Source organism: Ictalurus punctatus, chromosome 8, assembly GCF_001660625.3.
Source record: "Ictalurus punctatus breed USDA103 chromosome 8, Coco_2.0, whole genome shotgun sequence".
Lineage (NCBI taxonomy): Eukaryota > Metazoa > Chordata > Actinopteri > Siluriformes > Ictaluridae > Ictalurus > Ictalurus punctatus.
The window spans coordinates 9043095-9065204 of record NC_030423.2 but is presented as its reverse complement, the minus strand read 5'-3'; the positions used below and the strand labels follow the sequence as shown (position 1 = coordinate 9065204).

The 22110-nt window shown below is 40.1% G+C and overlaps 1 protein-coding gene across 1 annotated transcript in view; it reads right to left on the bottom strand.

Annotated features, from left to right (window-relative positions):
• Positions 1-4694: 4694 nt before the first annotated feature.
• gabra4 (gamma-aminobutyric acid type A receptor subunit alpha4) overlaps positions 4695-22110 on the bottom strand; it is a 43932-nt gene continuing 26516 nt past the window's right edge. The window contains exons 8-9 of the mRNA XM_017473678.3: positions 15295-15563; positions 4695-8100 (exon numbers count right to left, since the gene is read on the bottom strand). Coding sequence (XP_017329167.1) covers positions 7567-8100; positions 15295-15563 — 803 coding nt within the window. The 3' untranslated portion in view covers positions 4695-7566. The remainder of the gene's footprint in view (positions 8101-15294; positions 15564-22110) is intronic.

The following is a 22110-nucleotide window of genomic DNA, read 5'->3' as shown; positions in this document are numbered from 1 at the left end:
CAGACTGGGTTGAGGTGACAGGAAAGTAACACTAATTCAAATAACCACTCTTTGCAATAACAGTAAGCAGAAAAGCATCTCAGAATACACAACACATCGAGCTTTGAGGTGGATGGTCTACAACAGAAAATCGAATCTGGTCCCTGTCAGCCAAGAACAGGAAACGGATGTTACAGTGGACACAGACTCACCCAAACTGTACAGTACAGCTGAAGATTGGAAAAATGTTGCCTGATCTATATCTAATCTTTAACTGGATAGATCTGTCACTCAGCGGATGTTTTTTGTTTTTCGCATCATTCTATGTAAACTCCAGAGACTGTGCCGGAAAATCCCAGGAGTTCAGGAGTTTCTGAAATACTCAAACCTGCCCCTCTGGCACCAGCTTCCACTGGCTCAGTTAAAGTAAGCAATATCACAATTTTTCCTCATTCTGATGTTTGATGTAAATATTAACTGAGGCTACTGACCTGTATCTGCATGGTTTTATGCATTGCACTGCTGACACATGATTAGTTGATTGGATATCTGCATAAATAAACAGGTGTACAGGTGTTCCTATTACAGTTGCCGTTATGTACTGTATGCGCTTGTATGTATGCCAGGGTATATAAACACTTCTGAAGGATATTATTTTGCCACTACAAATGTAAAAAATAAATAAATAAAAAAACAAGCAAACAAACAAACAAATGAATGAAACCCTGTCAAACTAATGGCAGATTGCTTACTTTGAAATCACATTAGTAATCCCTTGGATGATTCATACACACACCCAAATGCAACTCTACTGACCTTGTCGTTGCTATTCTCAGGGGTTTTTCTACAATTTCAATTGCTAATTCTGCCCGACTGGTTTCCACGGAGACTGTTACTATGGTCCTCCTGTCACTGGTGGAGTCTCCTGTGATACAGCTCATCATCTCATCTTATTAATAGACTTTAATTTGCATGTGGAGGTGCCATAGATACACACATATACACACATATTTTCATACAGCAGACCTGATCATTTTGATGTTTAAACTTCCCAACAAGCTGTCCGCATGTTATCAATCTCTCTCTCTCTCTCTCTCTCTCTCTCTCTCTCTCTCTCTCTCTCTCTCTCTCTCTCTCTCTCTCTCTCTTATAAAGAAGTAACAAATAAACTGATCACGTTTCTCCATTTAAAATTCAGTTGAGAACCCTCAATGCACAATACACCCAAGGAATAATGGCTTCATCATTCACTGTGTGCCATGTGAATTTCTGCATGACTGTTTTTTCTAAATGTATCTGCTTGCTAATTATTCCATGTGTGGGCGTGTGGGGGTGATTGAGCTAAGTATATAATACATGTACATGTGTGTTTGTGTGTGTTGCTGGTGGGAAGATGGTTTAATGTTTGTGAACTTGCCCTTGTTTGTGTGGGCATCTACAAAAAGTGGCTATCATATGAATGTACCTAAATGTCAAATGCATCCTTTCCATGTGCAAATCACAAACCTTAAAGTGACTGTGCAACAGTTAGGCTCAAGGAAATCTGAAGAATGTCCTGCAAGATAGACCTATCATCTCCCACATTTCACTAATTACCATAACATTCACACAGAGTCGAAACACCCACAGTGCACCACACAGTGACTACTACACCCTTATATGGTATAACTCTAACTGTGGAAAGGTTAGGTCCATGAGCAATATCCATCCATCCATTTTCCATACCGCTTATCCTACACAGGGTTATACTAGGGAGCTCGGGGCACAAGGCTTGGGACACCCTGGATGGGGTACCAACCCATAGCAGGGCACAGTCACATACCATTTACACACTGCAGACAATTTTGGAAAGCCTATCAGCCTACAACACATGTCTTTGAAGTAGGGGAGGAAACCGGAGAAAATCCCCAAAGCACAGGGAAAACATGCAAGCTCTGTGCTCGGTGTGAGGCAGGCATGCTGACCACTAAGCCACTGTGGCTTAGCTTCACTCCTGACATTACTAAGCCTTTTGTGCTGCATTTCACATTTTAACTTATTTACATAGTTTGTCTTACATAGAGTTTGTCTTAGGTTAGTCCAATCTGTTTGCTGAATGCCTGACCCCTTGATCGCCTGACCCTTTTGTATACAACCTGCCTGTGTCTGACGGCAGCAGAAGTGTCAGAACAACTGTCCAGAAATAGAGACAACTGTAAAAAGAAGAGGATGCACAAGTACAACCAAGTATAAGCATAAGAGTTGGGGCAAGTAACAGTACTCAGCTGAGCTCCAAACACTAGTCTCAAAGCAAAGGGGGTTTGAATGATACACTCTGATACATGACAGTGCACATTAACAACAGTACCATTATTATTGAATAGTGTTTTTTTTGTTGTTGTTGCGTTTGAGTAAAGCTTGTAACTCGGAATTTCCATCGTCTGACTAGGAAAAACCAAAGAAAATTCACCTTCAACACAGAATTCTTACTAAGGAAGTCTGGAAGAGGTCTTCGATCACCATATGACTTCATATCAACATGGCTGCTCACACCCTGAATAAATAACGCTAAATAAATTATCGCTTCCTTACTTTAAATGAGTTTATAGTAGTATTTTAGTTTAGCTTGAATAACATAGACACAGTGCCCTGTGATGGATTGGCACCCTGTCCAGGGTGTACTCCGCCTTGTGCCCGATACTGCCTGGGACAGGCTCCAGGTTTCCCTGTGACCCCGAAGGAAGGATACGTGGTATAGAAGATGAATGGATGGAACATAGACACATTAATTAAATATATAACACTGACCATACATTTCACTGTTTTGAAGTAAACATAAACTTATTGTGATTACTTTTTCCCCCACTTTGTAGATTGAACATACAGAGCTTGAATATAATGTACTTTCTGAGATCAGACATATGCAGCAACAGTTCGCACAAATACTCATTTCACTACATTCATCACCTGCATCATAAAAGGCTCTAGAGTGTCTAAAAGTTTTAAGAGTGTCTAAACAGTGAAAGAAAATAAAAATCCAGTATTTCCTTGCCATGACTTTCCAAGAGAGGAAAAAAAATATATAAGGAGAGATTACAGCAGTCAGAATGGAAAAAGATGTCAAATTTACCATCATTCCCTCAGCATCTGTATTAGAAACCCCCTCACAACAGTGTTTACGATGATTTTTTTGGTAATTTAATGCCAAGGTAATGTAACAAGTAGTGTTATAAATGTTATAAATATATATATATATATATATATATATATATATATATATATATATATATATATATATATATATATATACACACACTTAATAATAATAATAATAATAGTAATAATTAATACATTTTTATTTGTGGTACAAATAGTAATATAACAACAGTAATATATTTCTGACTTAATTCACCTTTATGTGTTAGACTTTGTGGCTTTTATTTTAGCGGAAATCCGCAGAAAGACCTCCTTTAATAGGCAACAGTTTTTTTTTTTTAAATTCACTTCTAATTACCAATCAGGTGAAATGCTGTAAACCTCTGCCCACAAAAATGTTTGAGATTACTCTAATGTAAAACCAAAGTGAATCTGGCGCGTGTTGTGTCTAAATGCAGGTTATAAGTGACTCAAACTCACAGCACAGAAAGAGATGAAGTTGGTGTGGAGCGGCAGTTACTGTAAATCAAACCGCTCTAAAACACAGATGAGCCGCACACACACTCTGAGTGTAACACAGTCACATGGCTTTACCATCTCAAACAGCAACGAGCCAAAATAACACCCTGAACTCCCTGAACCTATTTCATGCTGAATATTGAACAAGTACCAATATTACTTCAGTTATGAAAGTTGATTTACAGTATTTAAAACTGATATATTTAAATAAGTATAAGTATTTAAACCATTTTCTACAGAACGTCTCAAGGCATCTCAATTTTTTTTTTCTCAAAGCAGTTGAGAAGGTAGAGTTTTGACACAGGCAAAAAATAAAAAAAGAAACAGGAATGACAAAGAGCACAGTGCCCTTCTCCTGTCATACATCCAGACACCTCATTTTTAAAGCACAGAATCTTGAATTACTTACCTTAACGGCTGGGCTGAAATTACTTTTCTTGAGCTGCCTATTCACTTTCAGCCGTGGCTTTTCTCCTGCTTTTAAGTTGGACTTTTATTGAAGGTTAAAAAATAACAAAGCTTCATGGTGTATGACAAATGGGCTGCTGTTACCTATAAGTGTCAACAGTTCTGTAATGATGTCTACATTCAGCAGAATTGTATTTCAGGAAGTGAGAGACACTTATTACCACACACAAGGAAACAAGGCCGTAAACCGGACATCATTAGTCTGCATATTTTTGATTTACTGAGGAAAGATGAACTTGTATTTGTAACACGCTCCATTTTCTACATTCAAATGTACCATTGTTATGGCTGCAAGGGATATTGTGTGAATAATGAAATATTTATGTTGATGTTGTGTACTTAGATGTTTTTGAATCAAAAAACCTCAGCAGAAGACAAGAGCCTCGAGGCTTCTTGTAATAATGCATTTTGATATTTTATATGTTCCTTAAAGCTTTGGGCATTTATAATCCATAACGAGCAAGCCAAATGTGTCACTTTTTCCTTTCCCTCAGTGATAATTTCCACAAGAACATGTTATTGAAATGAAAACATATGTAGAAGAGACCATACATACATGACTGATGTGCAGATTTATTGTTATATTTGCACTCTTTATTTTAACTTTCATGATGACCCCATCTTTAGAAACACGGTGAGGTGGCTGCTCTTTACAACAGTTCTAAGGTAAATTACCTTGCATAGGGCAATATTAAATGATCATTTTTGACTCCAAAACACAAGGTGTATATGATCCTTTTTTTCTTTTTACAAAGACATTTTATTATTGATATTATGTATAGGAAGCATTGATTACTCCTCTGGTTGTAGCATGCCCTCACAAAAGAGAGTCTTTATGAAAAAGGATAATCCATGTTCAGTCCTCGGTTTGGTTATTCTCTTCCCCCTCTTTTTGTGCAATCCAAGGAGAGACTACAGTATTTGCACACTACACTCTGCAGGGTACACTGAGTACAGTTTTACCAAGGAAGATTCTTATATGTCCTCTGCTATTCGAGTGGCAGTGGTAGAACTATAAGAGAAGATGTCCCCCATCTGTCTGAGAGCATGCAGAGAGCATTCTGGGTAGAATTTACAGGGCAATACCATTTCTGATTTTTAAAAAAGTGGCATAAAGAGAGACAACATTGTAAAGAAGCAAGAATTTTTTTTTTTTTAGGAAAAACAGAACTTATCTAAAGCTGATCAATTTATCATGTTAACACAAAACTGTGACATCATAGATGAAATAATCTGTGGGCAATTGTAGCTAAAATACTTTGAAAACAGAAATTATATTAAGCTGCACTGAGTTTAAACAAGCCAATTACAGCCTAATGAATCAACTTAAGCACTACATTGTAGGTGAAAGAATTGTGAGAAAATAGCCCTTGCAGTCTGTTAAGTACATAGACCCAGGCCTTTACCACAAACTGTTCCAGTCTACAAAGGAGAGACTAAAATAATGGCTGAATAGTCATATTAAAAATCTTTCAATTGCATTGTGACTCCACTGTGATCCATATTAGCATCAGTTGTTTAGACAGAAAAAACAAAAATAGGAAGTACACCAGAGGCTGGCAGGTTAACGAGAATTTAATGTCTGTCTGTGAATGAGTGATTGTGTGAATGAGTGTGTGTTTGAGGAAAAAGAGAGAGAATATTTTTAGGAGGGGTGAAAGCAAGGGCACAAAGTCAATTTCACACTCAAGTGCACTTCCGGAGAAGGCAGAAATAGCAGACTTTTGGAATGCTCCATCAATCTGCTGATAGCTTTGTCCACAAACTACACAGAGAATGTCCTCTATTTACACATCCACACAGAAAATGAAAGTAAGTGAGAGGAAGAGTGTGGTGAGAAATGTCAAACTGAAAAGAAACGGAAAGGGTATGAAATGTAATAAGCCCTCTGGTGCCTTTTATAAGTGTAGTAGAGGTAAGTGTCTGGAACAGCGTGCCATCCCCCCAGGGACCCTCCACTACTAAATGCCCTGTTTTATGCTTAGCCTCTAGGCCAGGAACTGAAATAGAGCATAGAAGGAAAAAAAAAAACAGGAACAGAAGCATAAAAACAAAACCACAAAGAGAACCTCTTATTTTTTTCCCCTTTCTCTTAGTAATGGAGGAAAAATCTTCATAATAAAATGATTCATTGTTACTGGCTTGGGGTTAGGAATGCAAAATGCATTCTCATTTTAGATTAAATTAGCTGAATGAAGGATGTTGGGCTGTTTTGGTAATGGCCGGATGATCAATATGGGTATGATTAAAGGATGTGATGAAGTATAGGCCTGCTGACTCAAGGCTGGTGCTGGTAATAGGCTGGAAAACCAGTCATGGGTTTGAGAGTTAATGACCAAGTAACTGGAGGCTGTAACAAATAATGGTTCCAGAAAAGCCATATAATGTTCCTACATATCCAAAATAATGGGAATGTTAGTCACCAAAATGTCAATAAGGCCTAGCATCTTATGGTTAATGAAGATTATATTCTTATAATGCAGTAAATTTGCATCGCACATGTTTAGAAAATGGATAATTATTTAAACATAATATTAATGTCATACATAATACATATTGTTAGTATGGACACTCGCAGCACATGTCAATGCTTCCTACTCATATGCGATATGGGATCTGTATATCTATCCATGCTGTCATTCATCATTCATCAATGTTACACACTTCCAGCGAACCACTATTTCATGGAAGAAAATAAAAACATTATATAGTAAGGGATTTGTAAAAGCTAACAAAAATATTGTGGTGCAAACTGGTGCCAGGTGGCCATTTAATTTGTGGAGATGTAAAATGCCTGTGCAACATTCAATGCAAAAATTAAAAAGCACAATACTTAAAGTAGAAAGAAAATAAATTATAAACTAGCTAGTGAGTTCTCTGAGAGAAATAAAAGACATGCATACAGATTGGCTATTGATGTTCGGATATCTGCCCACACAAAGCAAGTTCCTCATGAGTAAATTCCTCACTGCTGACAACATCCATCAGACAGCCTGTTAACTGTTAACACATACAAATGTGTCTCAACATGAAAACAAATTGTGGTTTCGAAGGAGATTTGCCAGAAAACACACACATACTAATAGAAAAATAGATGAAATTGTAATGGTTTTCCTTTTATCTTTTCATTTTCAGTGGCAATATCCCTACACCTACGTGTTCGATAAAAATGTGTCTGCCATTTTATGACCAGTTTTACAAAGGGCCAGTAAATCTAAGACTGTATTTAAATATCCACATGCTCATTCAGTGAAAAGACTCATTGACAACCTCTAAAAGATTTTGGTATTATGTTACCCAGATGATCATCTGAGGTGCTTGTCCAGGCTATTTTTTTTGTCCATTCATTGATAGAAGATTCAAGAGATTGTGTTGAATTTGCTTGACGCAATCCTTGGAGGGATATTGTGCCCTTTATCTGCAGTTTGGCTTCAAGAAATGTGACAAAATCAGAAAATTCTGTGATTAGGCTCCTTTTGCTTCCATTGTGTCTTTGGATAAGTATACCACCCAGTACACCATGTTAAATGCCCCAAAGGAGACTGGGAAAAGGATGCGTGCATACTTATCAATCTTGCTTGCCCCGCCCATAGAAGCTGCAGGCTGAGCACTGGATGTGGCCTTGGTTTCTGTTTTCTGCATATTCTCCAACTTTGGGACTAGAAGATGGTGAAGAGAACCAGAGCTGGTGGGTGTGTTGGCTGACGAGAGCTCAGGGACTGTTGGCACTGAAGGCGGAGCAGGGGGAGTGGTTTTGGAAGCTGAAGCTGGAATGAGTGCTTTGGATTGGGTGAAGGATTTGGGATGGGGTCGTGTTTGGCCTGAGGGGCTGTCTGTTGCGCTTGAGCTGGAGGATAATTGGCTTGTCTGGAGCTCTTTGGAAACAGCCATAGAGCTCCTGCTGCAGGATTCATTTCTTTGGCTGCCCTTAGGGTCGGGCTGAGACTGAGTCGTGGAGTTTACACGTTTGCGTAGGTTGCCATTAGTGTCTGAGTTTTGCTGTGGGAGAAATAAAAAGACATGGTGTTTAGCTGATAACAACCAAGACACTTTTTAACTATTCCTTTCTTCCATTTTTTATCTTCCCCAAAAGTCTCATTAACATTATTAATTTATGATAAACAGCAGTATTTCATCACTCATTTATAGTTTTGTATTTTTTTGTAGCGTAATATTATTTATTTAACTTTCTTTGAAAATGAGAGATTTATGAACATCTTCAAAAAATCAAGTTTGCATCACACCACCGGGGTTGGGGGTTCGAATCCCACATTCGCCCTCCCACCCCGCATGTTCTCCCTGTGCTTTAGGGGTACATTGTACACAGACTGGCATTTCCAAATTGTCTGATGTGCGTAAATGGGTGTGTGAATGTGTGTGCAATTGTGCTCTGCGATGGGTTGGCACCCCATCCAGGGTGTCACCTGCTTTGTGCCCTGAGTTCCCTAGTATAGGCTCTAGGCTCCCCTATGACCCTGTATATGATAAGCAGTATGGAAAGTGGATGGCTAAATCTCATCAATGACCACATTTCCTGGTCAAGGCCACTGTGGATCCAGAGCCTATTCCAGGAACACATGGAGTGAAGTGGGAATACACCCTGGATACCAGGTCATGACAGGGCACCATATATACACACATTCACTCACTCCTGCACACCTAGGGGTGAGTTATCCTGGCCATGTTTCTGGGAGATGGGAGGAAACCAGACAACCCAGAGGAAACCTTGTGTACTTGAAGAGTGCATATGAAAGACAGGAATTCATGCTAAGGAATCTAACGGGAAACCCTGGAGCTGTGAAACAGCAATGCTACCCACTGCACCGCCATGCCGCCCTATACATTTGTATGACCTATTGTATGACATAATCTCACATTTAATGTCTAACCTCACACCTGAATGGTAGTTTGTACTTTAATTATTTATGCACATTATTTAAGATATAGCTAGTTATTCTTTATTTACAATATTTGAAGTAAAGCTAAATACTTGGTGTGCTGTCATAAGAAATGAAAAGGCATTAAGCAAGACAAAAAGAGAAAAGACTTTTATTCAAATGCAAATGACTCTACAGTCAACGATGCATGTCCATTCAGGCGTCAACTCCTGTAGGAGATGTGTATAGGCCTGTTTTCATGCATATGCATCAGTGGGAAGCTTTTGCATGTGTTATTCTACTGTCAGTGGGAGGAACGTGGAGGCGTGTGGAACTGTACTAACCACACGGCTTACATCACCATACAAAGGGATAGGGAGAGAAATGCAGAACTCCACACTGCACTGTGAATATGTATGTACAGTCCAGAATTAATGGTGCCCTTCAGGGAAATGAGCAAAAATTAATATGTAATAAGTTGCAATAATTGGTATTTTGAGATGAATCATGCAGGGAAACATTGTATTGTTTTACTTAAAAGATTTTTTTAAACAGTGCAATTTATTCTACAAAACACTGTACTTTTATATTAAAATGTAAAATTAAAATTTAATTAATATTTTGTGACACCAACCCAGGACAGAATAACAGCTCTGAATTTTCTTCCTGTAATGTCTAACAATTTTGGTCTATTAGAATATTTTGAGCTCCGTTATAGTCTCAGGATTGTGCATGAGTGCCCCTCTTCAACTTCAGAGCACAGGTTTTCAGTGGAGTTCAAATCCAGAGACTGAGATGACCATTGCAAAAACACAGATTTTTTGTTTATTTTAAAACATTTAAAATAATAATAATAATAATAAGAAGAAAAACAGTTTTTAACTATTGGTTTGTTTAACCAGCTTTGGGATGAAAAATCAGGGTACCTGTACTTAGCAGAATCCATAATGCTATAAATATTCACAAAAGCACTGAGCCACCAACCACACAATTATCCCATCATCAATGACCCACCCCTATCATTTACAATGGTATCAGCTCGTTTTCCTTATTCAATTCTAATTCAGTTTCAATTTTATTTACATAGTGCTTTTAAAAATGGATAATGTTACAAAGCAGATTATCCCTAATGAGCAAGCCAGAGGAAATGATGGCAAGGAAAAACTCACTGAGGCGACAAGAGGAAGAAACCTTGAGTAGAGTATGAGCATCTTTAGCATTTTAACTTCGCCTCTTATATCAAATTGAAGTTATCAACTCTTCAGACCTGAGTGTAAACTGCTATTAGCAATCGCTCTCTTTAGGGTATCCAAGGAAAAACTTCTACAGCCATCTTTAAGGTGTCTGTGTGCTACCATCTACAGTAAAGTAATCCCATGGTGATCCCTAGGCTATCCTTATATCTAGTTTTCTTTTGTTGCCAAACATGCTGATGCTTTGCATGTACACAAAGTTTCATTTTATTCTCACCTGACCACACCACATTATGCCAATTGCAGTTTTAATGATGCTTGATGAAACTGAGGCACTGCATTTTGTGAGATGCTCTAAGGAGGGGCTTCTTTCAGGCAACACATCCAAACAGCTTATTGTTATGAACCTTGCATTTAACAGTTGATTTTGAAACTTGACAGCTGCAAAAAAACAAAACAAATCTGGACTGTGCTAAATTCTAAATTCTGCTCTTTTGGCTGTTCTTTTTGCAACCTCATATGTATAGCCCAAAGGTATAGTGGCAAACAAACAAAATTGTATCTATCTATACAAACAAAATGACAGTATGTTTGTATAGATAGATAGATAGATCGATAGGTAGATAGACAGATAGATTTTTGGCACATATATTTTTAAAGAAACAATACTGTTATAAAAATATTTCTATTGCAAATAATGTTTTGTTAGAAGTAAGAATTTCTCCAACTGATGAAGTGGAAATGTTTTTATTTATTTCATACACTGATGTCTTCTCATTTCTATGAAGGGTGACAATAATTCTGGTAGGCACTGCAAGTTTGTACTGTATGTGGGTTAGCGAAGCACTGAAAACACATGTCCTCGATTGATATGGTCTCAAAACTGGAGGACACCCTTGGGGTGTCACAGTGTGAAAGATGCAGTGTTGATGTTTAGAGCAGTAATGCGCCCTGACCTTTGAATTCGTACACCATAAATGTCTACGGTTGGAATTTACAGCCTTTAATAAATCCTTTATTCCTCTGAGGGTAGAATATGTGTGTGGAGTATGACTTTATAATCTCCTATAACTAGTACTAAATCACTGCTGAAACTTCTAGAAAAGAAACATTGTTTCCTGTGTCTGTTTTTTCTTTTTTTTCCAGAATGAAAATTAATTAATTAAAGGAGAAATGTAAAGAGAGAGAGAAAAGATCTAGCAAACTTATACTCAGTTATAAAAACCCATATATCTATTCCTGTCTAGAAAAATAGTATTCGTTTCCCCTCTTCTTTCTGTAGCTTGGTAAAAGTCTTTACAGATGTGCCTTGTCCCCGTTGCCAAGGCAACCCCATTAATCTGTTATCCGTATGGTGTTACACTAAACTACCATCAGTCTGCAATCATTCCTTATTAGGACTAGCTCTGATGGGTTTAGATGGAACCACATACGTGGCTTTAAGGCAGCTTAGTCAAAATCCACTGTATGCACTCAAACCAGGACTTCTTACATTTAATCAGCGATCAGTGTGTCTTCAACTGGTGTGTTTTTATTTGTGATTTTACAACCGTTAATGGACTATGAGGTCGACAGAAGCTTGAAGCTGTGAACATTCTTAAATCTTAAATCACATCATATGACTATATATGAAAAATACTCTGTTTATTGTCATTGACAGTGAACATATTTTTCCTTTTTTTGAGGGATAATGTCTGTAACCTCTGACACAGGATTACGTGTGATATGCGGCAGGTATAACACATGGTTGCTGCTATTTTGTCTGCTGTTAGGATGGCAGGATTGTTGCACTTTATGAAGTGCCATTTTATAAGCCTCTGATCTGACCAATGCGATAAAGCATTAACACATTAACATTGAGATATTCTTCAAATAAGAAATATTTGGAGGAAAAAGTCCATGCTTTCTCTTGCTTTATTTTTATATATTATATATGTGTGTGTGTGTGTGTGTGTGTGTGTGTGTGTGTGTGTGTGTGTGTGTGTATGTACAATGCTGTGAAAAAGTATTTACCTGAATTCTTCTGTTTTTGTGCATACTAAATTGTTTCAGAAATTAAAACAAAATCTAAGATAGAACAAAGGCAACCTGAGTAATCACAAAACATAGTTTTTAAATGACAGTGTTATTTATTGAAGCAAAAAAGTTATCCAATACCAACTGGGCCTGTGTGAAAATGCATTTGTCCACATAGTTACTAACTCCCCAAATCTACAGAACTGCCTTCATAATGGGGTTCAGCTGGATTAGATGCAACCAGGCCTGATTACTGCAAACCCTGTTCAATCAAATCAACACTTAAATATAACTTTTTCAACAGCATGAAGTTGGTTAAAAGGTCTTACCCAGTAACACACTATGCCAAAGTTGAAAGAAATTCCAGAAATGATGAGGAAGAAGGTGATTGAAATACATCAGTCTGGGAAGGGTTACAAAGCTATTTTAAAGGCTCTGTTACTCCAAAGGTGAGAAAGTCAGAGCCATTATCTCCAAATGGAAAAATTCGGCACAGTAGTGAACTTTCCCAGAAGTTCTATGGATTGATGAGTTGAAAGTGGAACTTTTAGGAAGACATGAGTCCCGTTACATCTGATGTAAAATAAACACCGAATTCCACAAAAAGAACATGATGCCTATGGTCAAGCATGGTGGTTGAAGTGTGATTGTGTAGGGATGCTTTGCTACTTCAGGGTCTGGGCAACTTGAAGTAAATAAGGGAAACATGAATTTTGCTCTCTAACAGAAAATCCTAAAGGAAAATGTCTGGTCTTTAGTCCGTAAGTTGAAACTCAAGCGCAACTGGATTATGCAGCAAGAGAATGATCCAAAGCATAGGAGTCAGTCCTAGTCCTAGAAATATGTGAAAGAGTGATCTGCAGTTATCGAATGCATTTGGTTGCAATTGGCACTAAAGGTGGCACGACCAGATTTTAAGTTTAAGGGGGCAATTAGTTTTTTTATATTTCATTTTATATTTCCAAACATTATTTTTCCAACAAAATGATTTTGTGTTACAAAAAATGTTTGTAGGTCTGTAAAGAAAGCAGCATATTACATAAAAAACCCACTTTTCAGACCCCCCCCCCAAAAAAAACAAAACAAAACAAAAAAAACAAACAAACAAACAAACAAAAAAAAAAAACAATGAAGACTGCTAGGAATTACCTGCAAAAACAGAAGCCAGTGTGACAGTAAAAGTTTCCAGCAAAACTATGGCAGATTCTCCAAGATGTAAAACTTGGTAAAACTTACAAGTCATTTTCCTTATAAAACCATGCAAATTATACTGGGATTACTATTTTAAAAAGAAAAGGATTGTCAGACCAAATTTTGACTTTGACTTTGTTTATTTTATTACTGTTTAGTCTTTATGTGAGATTTGAAAAAAAATGTTGAAACATGCAACCCCAATTCCAAAAAAGTTGGGACAGTATGAGAAATGCAAAAAACAAACAAACAAAAAGAGTCATTTGAAAATTCAAGTCACCCTGTACTATATTGAAAGCACATTATAAACACATTATTTGATGTTTTACTTTGTGAATTCAATTTATTTTTGAAAAATCTTATGACTGCAACACATGCCAAAAAAGTTGGGACAGTCAACTGTTTACAACTGTGTAACATCACCTTTTCTTTTAATAACACTTATTAAGTGATTGGACGCTGAGTGAAGACATCATTTGGTTAAGTTTAGCAAGCAGATTTTTCCCCCATTCATACATTATGCATTTCTTCAGCTGTGCAACTGTATGGTGCCTTCGTTGCCTTATTTTGCACTTCATAATGCACAACACATTCTCAATTGGAGACAGGTCAAAACTGCAGCAGGCCATGCTAGCACCCGCACTCTCTGCTTATGTAACCATGCGTTTGTATTCCGGGCAGAATGTGGTTTGTAGTTGTCCTGCACTGGATTGCAGCATATGTTGCTCCAAAATGTGTACATATCTTTCTGCATTAAGGGTGTCCAAGTTACCCATGCCATGGGCACTGACACACTCCCATACCATGACAGATGCTGGCTTTTGGACTGGACACTGATAACAGCTTGGATGGTACTTTTCCTCTTTGGCCCAGAAAACACAATGGCTGTTTTGTCCAAGAACTATATGAAACAACTCGTCGGACCACAAAACACGATTCCACTGTACTACTGTCCATCTCAGATGAAACCAAGCCCAGAGAAGTAGGTGGCGCCTTTGGACAGTGTTGATGTGTTTATGTATCTGTGGTTTTCCAAAGTACTCGTGAGCCCATGTCAGGATATCCATTACAGACTCATGACGGTTTTTAAGACAGTGATGTCTGAGGGCTCAGAAATCACATGAATTCAGAAGTAGTTTTCAGCCTTGCCCTTTACACAGTGAAATTTGACCGATTCCTTGAATTTTTTAATTATATTTTGCACTGTAGAAGGGGAAATGCCCAAAATCCTACCAATTTGTCTTTGGGGAATGTGATTCTCAAAGTGTTGGATCATTCACTAACACATCTGTTGGCAGATTGGTGAGCCTCGACCCATCCTTGCTCTTGAAGGACTAGGCCTTTTTTGGAGGCTTTTTATATACCATGATTAGAGGATTACCTCACCTGTTTCACTTCACATCATCTTATTTTCAACTTGTCAAATCGCTATTAGTCCTGCCCATCCCAACTTTTTTGGAACGTGTTGTATGCATCAAAATAAACGTTTATATTAAAAAAAAAACAAAAAAACAAAACCTATGTCGTTGATTAGGTAAAACATCAAATACCTTGTCTTCATACATTTTTTGTTTAAATACAAGTCAAAGTACAAAGTACAAATCACTCATCTTTATTTTTATTACTATTTACCATACCAGTCCCAACTTTTTTGGAATTGGGGTTGTATCATTTCGTTGTTTTTTAAAAAACATTTGCTTTACAGCATTTCTTTTGCACAGTACTGTATATATAAATAAATCTATCCACAGTCTTAGAACAACCTAACTGACCTTTAACCCCTTGATCCGTCTTATTACAGTGTGAGGTTTTACTGAAATTTTACTCAACAAGATAACATTGTTAATGACAAATGAAACAACAATTTTCACTATCTAGCCAAATACTGATTTGAGGTACAGGGTTACTATACTCACCTGTAGAATCTCCTTAGTGTCCTTGCCCTTGCCTGATGGTATGGAGCTGTTGGCAGCTGCAGTGACAGCATTTTTGGCTGCTTTCTTCTTCGCTCGTTCCGCTTGCACGTTGGTGAAATAGTTCACAGCAGCAAACTCGATGAGGGCCGAAAAAACGAAGGCGAAACACACGGCAATAAACCAGTCCATGGCTGTAGCATAGGAGACCTTAGGCAGAGAATGACGGGCGCTGATGCTCAGAGTGGTCATGGTGAGAACTGTGGTGATACCTGAAAATAACAAGGAAATAACAATGGCACTGGTTACAGTGCTGAACTATGATTAAAGTAAAAAATCAATTTGTGAAAAGTTTGTTGCCTAGTTTTTAAATTCTAATGGTAATCATAAAGGTTTCCCATACATGGATTATGCCATTACAATAATATTCTGTCCTCATATTATTAGCAAATAAAACCAAATAACTGAAGTCATTAGTGTCTATTTGGTATCACCGGACTCTAGCTACTGTAGCTGTATGCAAATAATTATTTTCCAAGCAGACAACAAAGCACAACTGTATGGCACTGCAAAAGGATATCTGTCAAATGCCATACATGGAAATGTATATGAATGTCCATGAAGGATTTCGTTCATATAGCTCACGTTGATTTTCTCCTAAAGGTGACTTGATCTGTAGTTTAATCTTGAAAACAAAAGCAAATCTTGGTTAGGAGAGAACATTGGACTTATTATCTTTTAAACTTTTACAACCCAGACTGGATATGGATGACAAAAAAAATCCTTCACAGACTTTCCCCTAACATTTTCTATCTCTATATTTAATTCACACCTATGACGCCTTGAAGCTTATTAGAGTTACATGATATTTATGTTCTGGTGGTAAAACCACATCAATAATAAACCAGTATTTAAAAAAATCAAGTGTATTGGATAACCAAACACGAATGCATCATTTGCAATGAACAGATATTTTTTACCAAACGGAGACAACTACACATACGAACAGGATGCCAGAAAAGTTCACAGGGCATCTTGAGACTAGAGGTATGCATCATGTGAGTGGAAGGTTTTTAATTCATGTGGAAGTGAGTAAGAAATCAGATATGAAGCTTGATGGACAAACAAAGACCATGTTCATTAAAATGAACATGCAGTGCTGTGTGATACATTTATAGCCTTTACAGTTATAGATTTTCATCCCTAGGTTGCTTTCTCATATGTACTTTTCAGTCTGTTTGAATCAAACCCGGCGCACGATGGCTTAGTGGTTAGCACGTTTGCCTCACACCTCCAGGGTTGGGGGTGTGATTCCCACCGTAGCCCTGTGTGTGTGGAGTTTGCATGTTCACCCTGTGCTGCGGGGGTTTCCTCCGGGTACTCTGGTTTCCTCCCCAGTCCAAAGACATGCATGGTAGGCTGATTGGCATGTCCAAAAAGTCCGTAGTGTGTGAATGTGTATGTGATTTTGCCCTGTGATGGATTGGCACCCTGTCCAGGGTGTACCCCGCCTCGTGCCCGATGCTCCCTGGGATAGGCTCCAGGTTTCCCCATGACCCTGAAAAGAATTAAGTGGTATAGAAGATGGATGGATGGACGGATGAATCAAACCCTCATGTGTTTTGCTTTTCAGTATTGTTTCAGAACTGCTATCACACTCAGGTGTGGACCAAAACAAATGGACCAAGACCATCTGAGTGAGGAGGTTTTTGGCCCAGTTTCAAGTTTGGATCTTGGACCTGGACATTCTGGATGGTGGGGATGAAACTCTCTGCATAGATTGGGCTAAAGAATGTTATGTGCTGGGGCCCAACATTGTTCCTCCGGGCCATGTCCCTAATTCAGAATGTTCTTTACCAGATAGGCTGGTTGGCCTTCAATGTCCAATGGAGCAGGAGGGCTATTGGGTGGAATATCGGTGGCTAGTGGACCAGGGATAACTGGTTTGAGATGAGAGACATGAAATGATAGGGCTATGGGACTGCGATGTGGTAAATCCTGTTTGTAAGTGACTTAGTTTATCTGTTTTATTATTTATCTGATTATTTTGAATGGGCCAATGTACCTGGAGCTGAGTTTCTTGCATGTGTGAGGTTGATGTAAGTCTCTGGTAGTGAGCCAAACTCTTTCCCATGGTTAGTATTGTGGATGCTCACTACAACATCGATCGGCCTTCTGCTTGTAGGTATGGGTGGCTCGTTCTAGATGCTGATGGGTACCTTCCCATATTTGTTCACTTTGTTGAAACCACTGGTCAACAATCGGAGAGTCCGTGGGGTTGGTGTTTCTAGGGAACAGGGGCAGCTGATAGCCTAACACACATTGGAACGGGGTGAGATGAGTTGCTAAGTGACGCAAAGAGTACTGGGTGTGTTCGGCCCAAGGTATGAATCTAGACCAATCCTCAGGCTTAGCTGCACAGAATGATTGGAGAAAACACCTTACTTCCTGGTTGGCTTGTTCCACTTGACCATTAACCTGTGGGTGGTAGCCTGAAGTGAGACTGACTGTTATCCCCAATTTCTCCATGAAGCTGGACCATACCCTGGACGTGAACTGAGGATCCCTGTCACTGATTATCTCCTCTGGAATCCCAAAGTATCTGAATACATGTTGGAAGAGCAGTTCGGCTGTAGTGAAATCTGAGGGAATGGTGGGAAGTGGAATCAGACGCAGCGAATTGGAGAATCAGTCACTGACCACCAAGAGAGTCATATTGCCTTAAGATTCCAGTAGGTCTCTGAGGAAGTTGATGGCAATGTGTGACCAGAGGCATTCAGTTATGGGTAGAGGGTTGAGTTTGCCAGCTGGTAGTGTTTGAGGTACCTTTGACTGGGCACATGTTGAGCATGAAGACACTGCATTAATTATGTCTCTGAACAGGTTTGGCCACCAGCACTTCTCCTGCAACAGATGGTAGGTGCGTTGGATGCCTGGATGAACTGTAGCTACAGCAGCTATGAGCAGATGAGCTCCAGCCTGTATCGCTCAGGAACAAACAGCTTACTTGAAGGACATGAAGGTGGGATTTGTGATCAAGGTATGCATGCCAGGGTTTGATCCAATTCCAACTCTATGGAGCTTATGACATATGAAGGGGCAGAATAAATTATTCCTTGTTCTCTTGGGTTTCTGTGTTGTGAAGACAGGAGAGGTCATCAGCCTTGGTGTACTTGGACCCAGGTCAATAAGACAGTGTGAATTGGAATCGGGAGAAGAATAGGACCAGTGGGTTTGTCATGGGGTTGGACATTTAGCTGTATGTAGATATTCGAGGTTCTTGTGGTCTGCGAAAATGATGAATGGATGAGTAGCTCCCTCCAGCCGATGCCACCATTCCTACAGGGCTAATTTGATTGCTAAAAGTTCTCTTTTGTCCAAATCATAGTTTCGCTCTGCTGTTCTTTGAAATGAACGCAATTGGGTTTTCTTCTGAACCTTTGTGAGAGGATGGCTCAGAATCCTGTTTCAGAGGCATCTACCTGAACGATGAAGGGCTTGGAGGGATCAGGGTAGTTGAAGATTGGAGCTGTGGTGAATGCTTATTTGAGTTGTGTGAGGGCCACTTCAGTGGCTTGGTTCCAGGTCAGACATTTGGGTCTTCCTCAGAGCAAGGACATCTAGGGATGTGCTATAGAGCTGAACCCTCTAATAAAAACACCACTAGAAGTTGGCAAAGCCCAGAAATCGCTGCAAATCCTTCACGGTTCGATGTGTGGGCCAGTCCACCACTGCCTTTACCTTGCTTTGGTCCATAGTGACTCCCACAGGGCTGATGATGCAACCCATTACTGAGATGGTGTGCTGATGGAATTCGCACTTTTCTGCTTTAACATAAAGCTGATAGTGAAGGAGTCTTTGCAAGACTTGGCGTACATGGTGGATGTGCTCTTCAGGAGAACTGGAATAAACCAGGATGTTGTCGATATAGGTGATGACATATTTCCCCAACATGTCCCTTTAGACATCATTTATGAGGCACTGGAACACCAAGGGGACGCTAGAGAACCCATATAGCATGACCACATACTCATAGTGGCCCGAGGTGGTACTGAAGGCCGTTTTCCACTCGTCCCCCTCTCTGATTCAAACTAAGTTGTAGGCACTTTGAAGTGCTGCCAGAACCAGAGGCAGTGGATACTGGTATTTTACTAAACAGTGGTTGAAGCCCCAGTAATGGTCAGAGGCCACCACCCTTTTTCTCCTCAAAAAAGAAACCAGCAGAACAGGGGACATTGAAGGTCTGATATAATCTTGCTGTAGGGCCTCTTGAATATAATCCTCCATCACTCATTGTTCTGTTACTGACAGAGGTAGACTTGTCCCAGAAAGCAGCTCAACGGCACAGCCATATGGCTGATGTTACAGTTATTGTTACATTTATATAGTGCCTTTCTAGACACTCAAAGCAATTTACATAGTATGTAAACCACCATTAGTGTGCAACATCCACCTGGATGATGCGACAGCAGCCATAGTTCGTCACCACACACCAGCTATTACTGGAAAGGAGAGAGTGATGAAGTCAATTCAGAGATGGAAATTATAAGGGGGCCATGATAGAGAAGGGCCCATGGGGGAATATGGCCAGGACACTGGGGTATACCCCTACCCTTTTACCATAAGTGTCCTGGGATTTTTAATGACCACAGAGGACCTTGGTTTAATGTCTCATCTGAACAACAGTGCTGTTTTTAGGCATTAAGCCCCATACAGACCACAGGGTGAGCACCTCCTGCTGACCTCACTAATATCCCTTCCAGCAGCAACCTTAGATTTCCCCAGGAGGTCTCCCATCCAGGTACTGGCCAGGTTCCACCTTGCTTGCCTTCAGTGGGAAACCAGGCGAGAACAACAGGGAGATATGGCTTTGGCATGGGATGTGGTGGTAACCTGCTGGCCTTCTCCTTACAGGGCACCTCCCGGAGATCCTGATACTCTGATGGAATCTGGACTGGAACTTCATGGTCAGGGCACTGGACAAAGAGGGCAGCCAGAGAAATGACTAATGTCTTGAGACAGTGGGCGTGGCAGTATGGAGACCAGTGTGTGAGTTGCCTGTTGGACCAGGAAATGAGAGGGTTGTGTGTTCTCGCAATGGGAGACCCGAGATGATGGGATGCCTAGCAGATACGGTGATGTATAGGGTTATGGTTTCCTTGTGCAGAGGGCCAATGTGGAGTAAGAGAGTTTTTGTGCAGTGTGAGATGGTCCCTCCTCTGATGGGTGCTCTGTCAATAGCCTGGATCTTGTGTGGTTGTTGTAGTGATTGGAAGGGATGTTGAGCTGGGTGACTGTGTCCTGATCAATGAAGTTCCCCGCTGCACCGGAGACAATTAGCGCTGTCAGAACAGAAACCATGTTTAAATATTCTATAATGACAGGTAGAACGAAGGCTTGAGAAGAAAGCTGGGATGGACTCACTCTTTGGAAGAAGATTTTGTGGCTCCCGCTCTCCCTGGTGTCATTCTCGGCTCGGAGGGGACACTGCCAGATGAAATGGCCATTCTGCCCACAGTAGAAGCATCAGAACTCTTGGCGCCGCCTCTCTCTTTCCTCTTCAGTGAGCCAGGTGCATCCCAGCTGCATGGGTTCAGTGATGGTGCTGATGTTAGTTGGGACTCCCTCGCATCATAATGAGCGACGGCTTTGGAGCAGGCGGTCAAGACGGAGGGACAGGTCAATGAGAAAATCAAGGGTTAGTTGTTAATTGCGGCAGGCTAACTCCGTCAGCACTTCTGGGTTTAAACCATGGTGAAAAGCAGCTTTCAGCACAGGATTGTTTCATCCACTGGTCACTGCAATGGTGCGAAACTTCCGAGCATATTCTGCTACTCGGTGTGCACCTTGTGTGATGGTGATCAATTGTTTCTCTGCCTTTGAGCAAATGGTCAAAGACGCACTGAAATAAATCTGTGATCTGTTCATAAGGACAGATGGGCTCGCCGCCTTGTTCCCATATCGCCATCGCCCAGGTCAAAGCACTGCCGGTCAACAACTCCATGAAGTGGATTATCTTCCGGGTCTCGGACATCTATTAGATGGTGAAATACAACAAACACTGAAGGAGAAAGCCCTTGCACGGGGCGGGGTCACCTGCATATTTCTCCAACGTTGGCCTCGGAGGGAGAGGGTTGCGCGTCTGTGTGACAACTGGAGCTGCCTGAGAAAGTCGGTTGACTTGGACCATCAGCTTGACGAGCTGTTGGTGGTGTTCTCCCATAAGCTGCCTGTGGGTGCTGACAGTCTGCCACAAGTCTGGAGGACCTGCGGCATCCTTGTTGAGGCGAAGTATTCTGTCATGTAATGGAGATTGAGACGGAAGCAAATGCAGGTATGGCAGCTTTAATGAGAATATAACAATCCAAAGTGCAGAACAAAGATCAAAAACAAAGACAGGCAAAGGTCAGGCGATCAGGCAAACAGACTAGAGCAGGAAAGGCAGATAATCAGAGTCGAGGACAAAACAGAATCAACACCAGATTATCAGAGCCAGATACCAGCTTGGTATAGACAGAGACAATTGTAACTGTGTGTATACTTTACAAAGCTTGTGTGAACAGGCAGTCTCTTAAAGTGGGGTGTGTGTGTGTGTGTGATAGGAAAGAGAGGTGTCTGATTAGTATTCCGGTAGGTGAACATGTCTGTGTGTTGGTTTGGGAGTTGTAGTTTGTGTCGGCTTTGTTCGTAGTTTGAGGTGCATTCTGGGAAATGGAGTCGCTGGTTTGCTGTGACATGACAGGATATAATTATCTAGAAATTTACTGAGTACAAGCTCCTTATTCTTCATGCTTGGTGTCGCGACGGGCCGATAGCTGG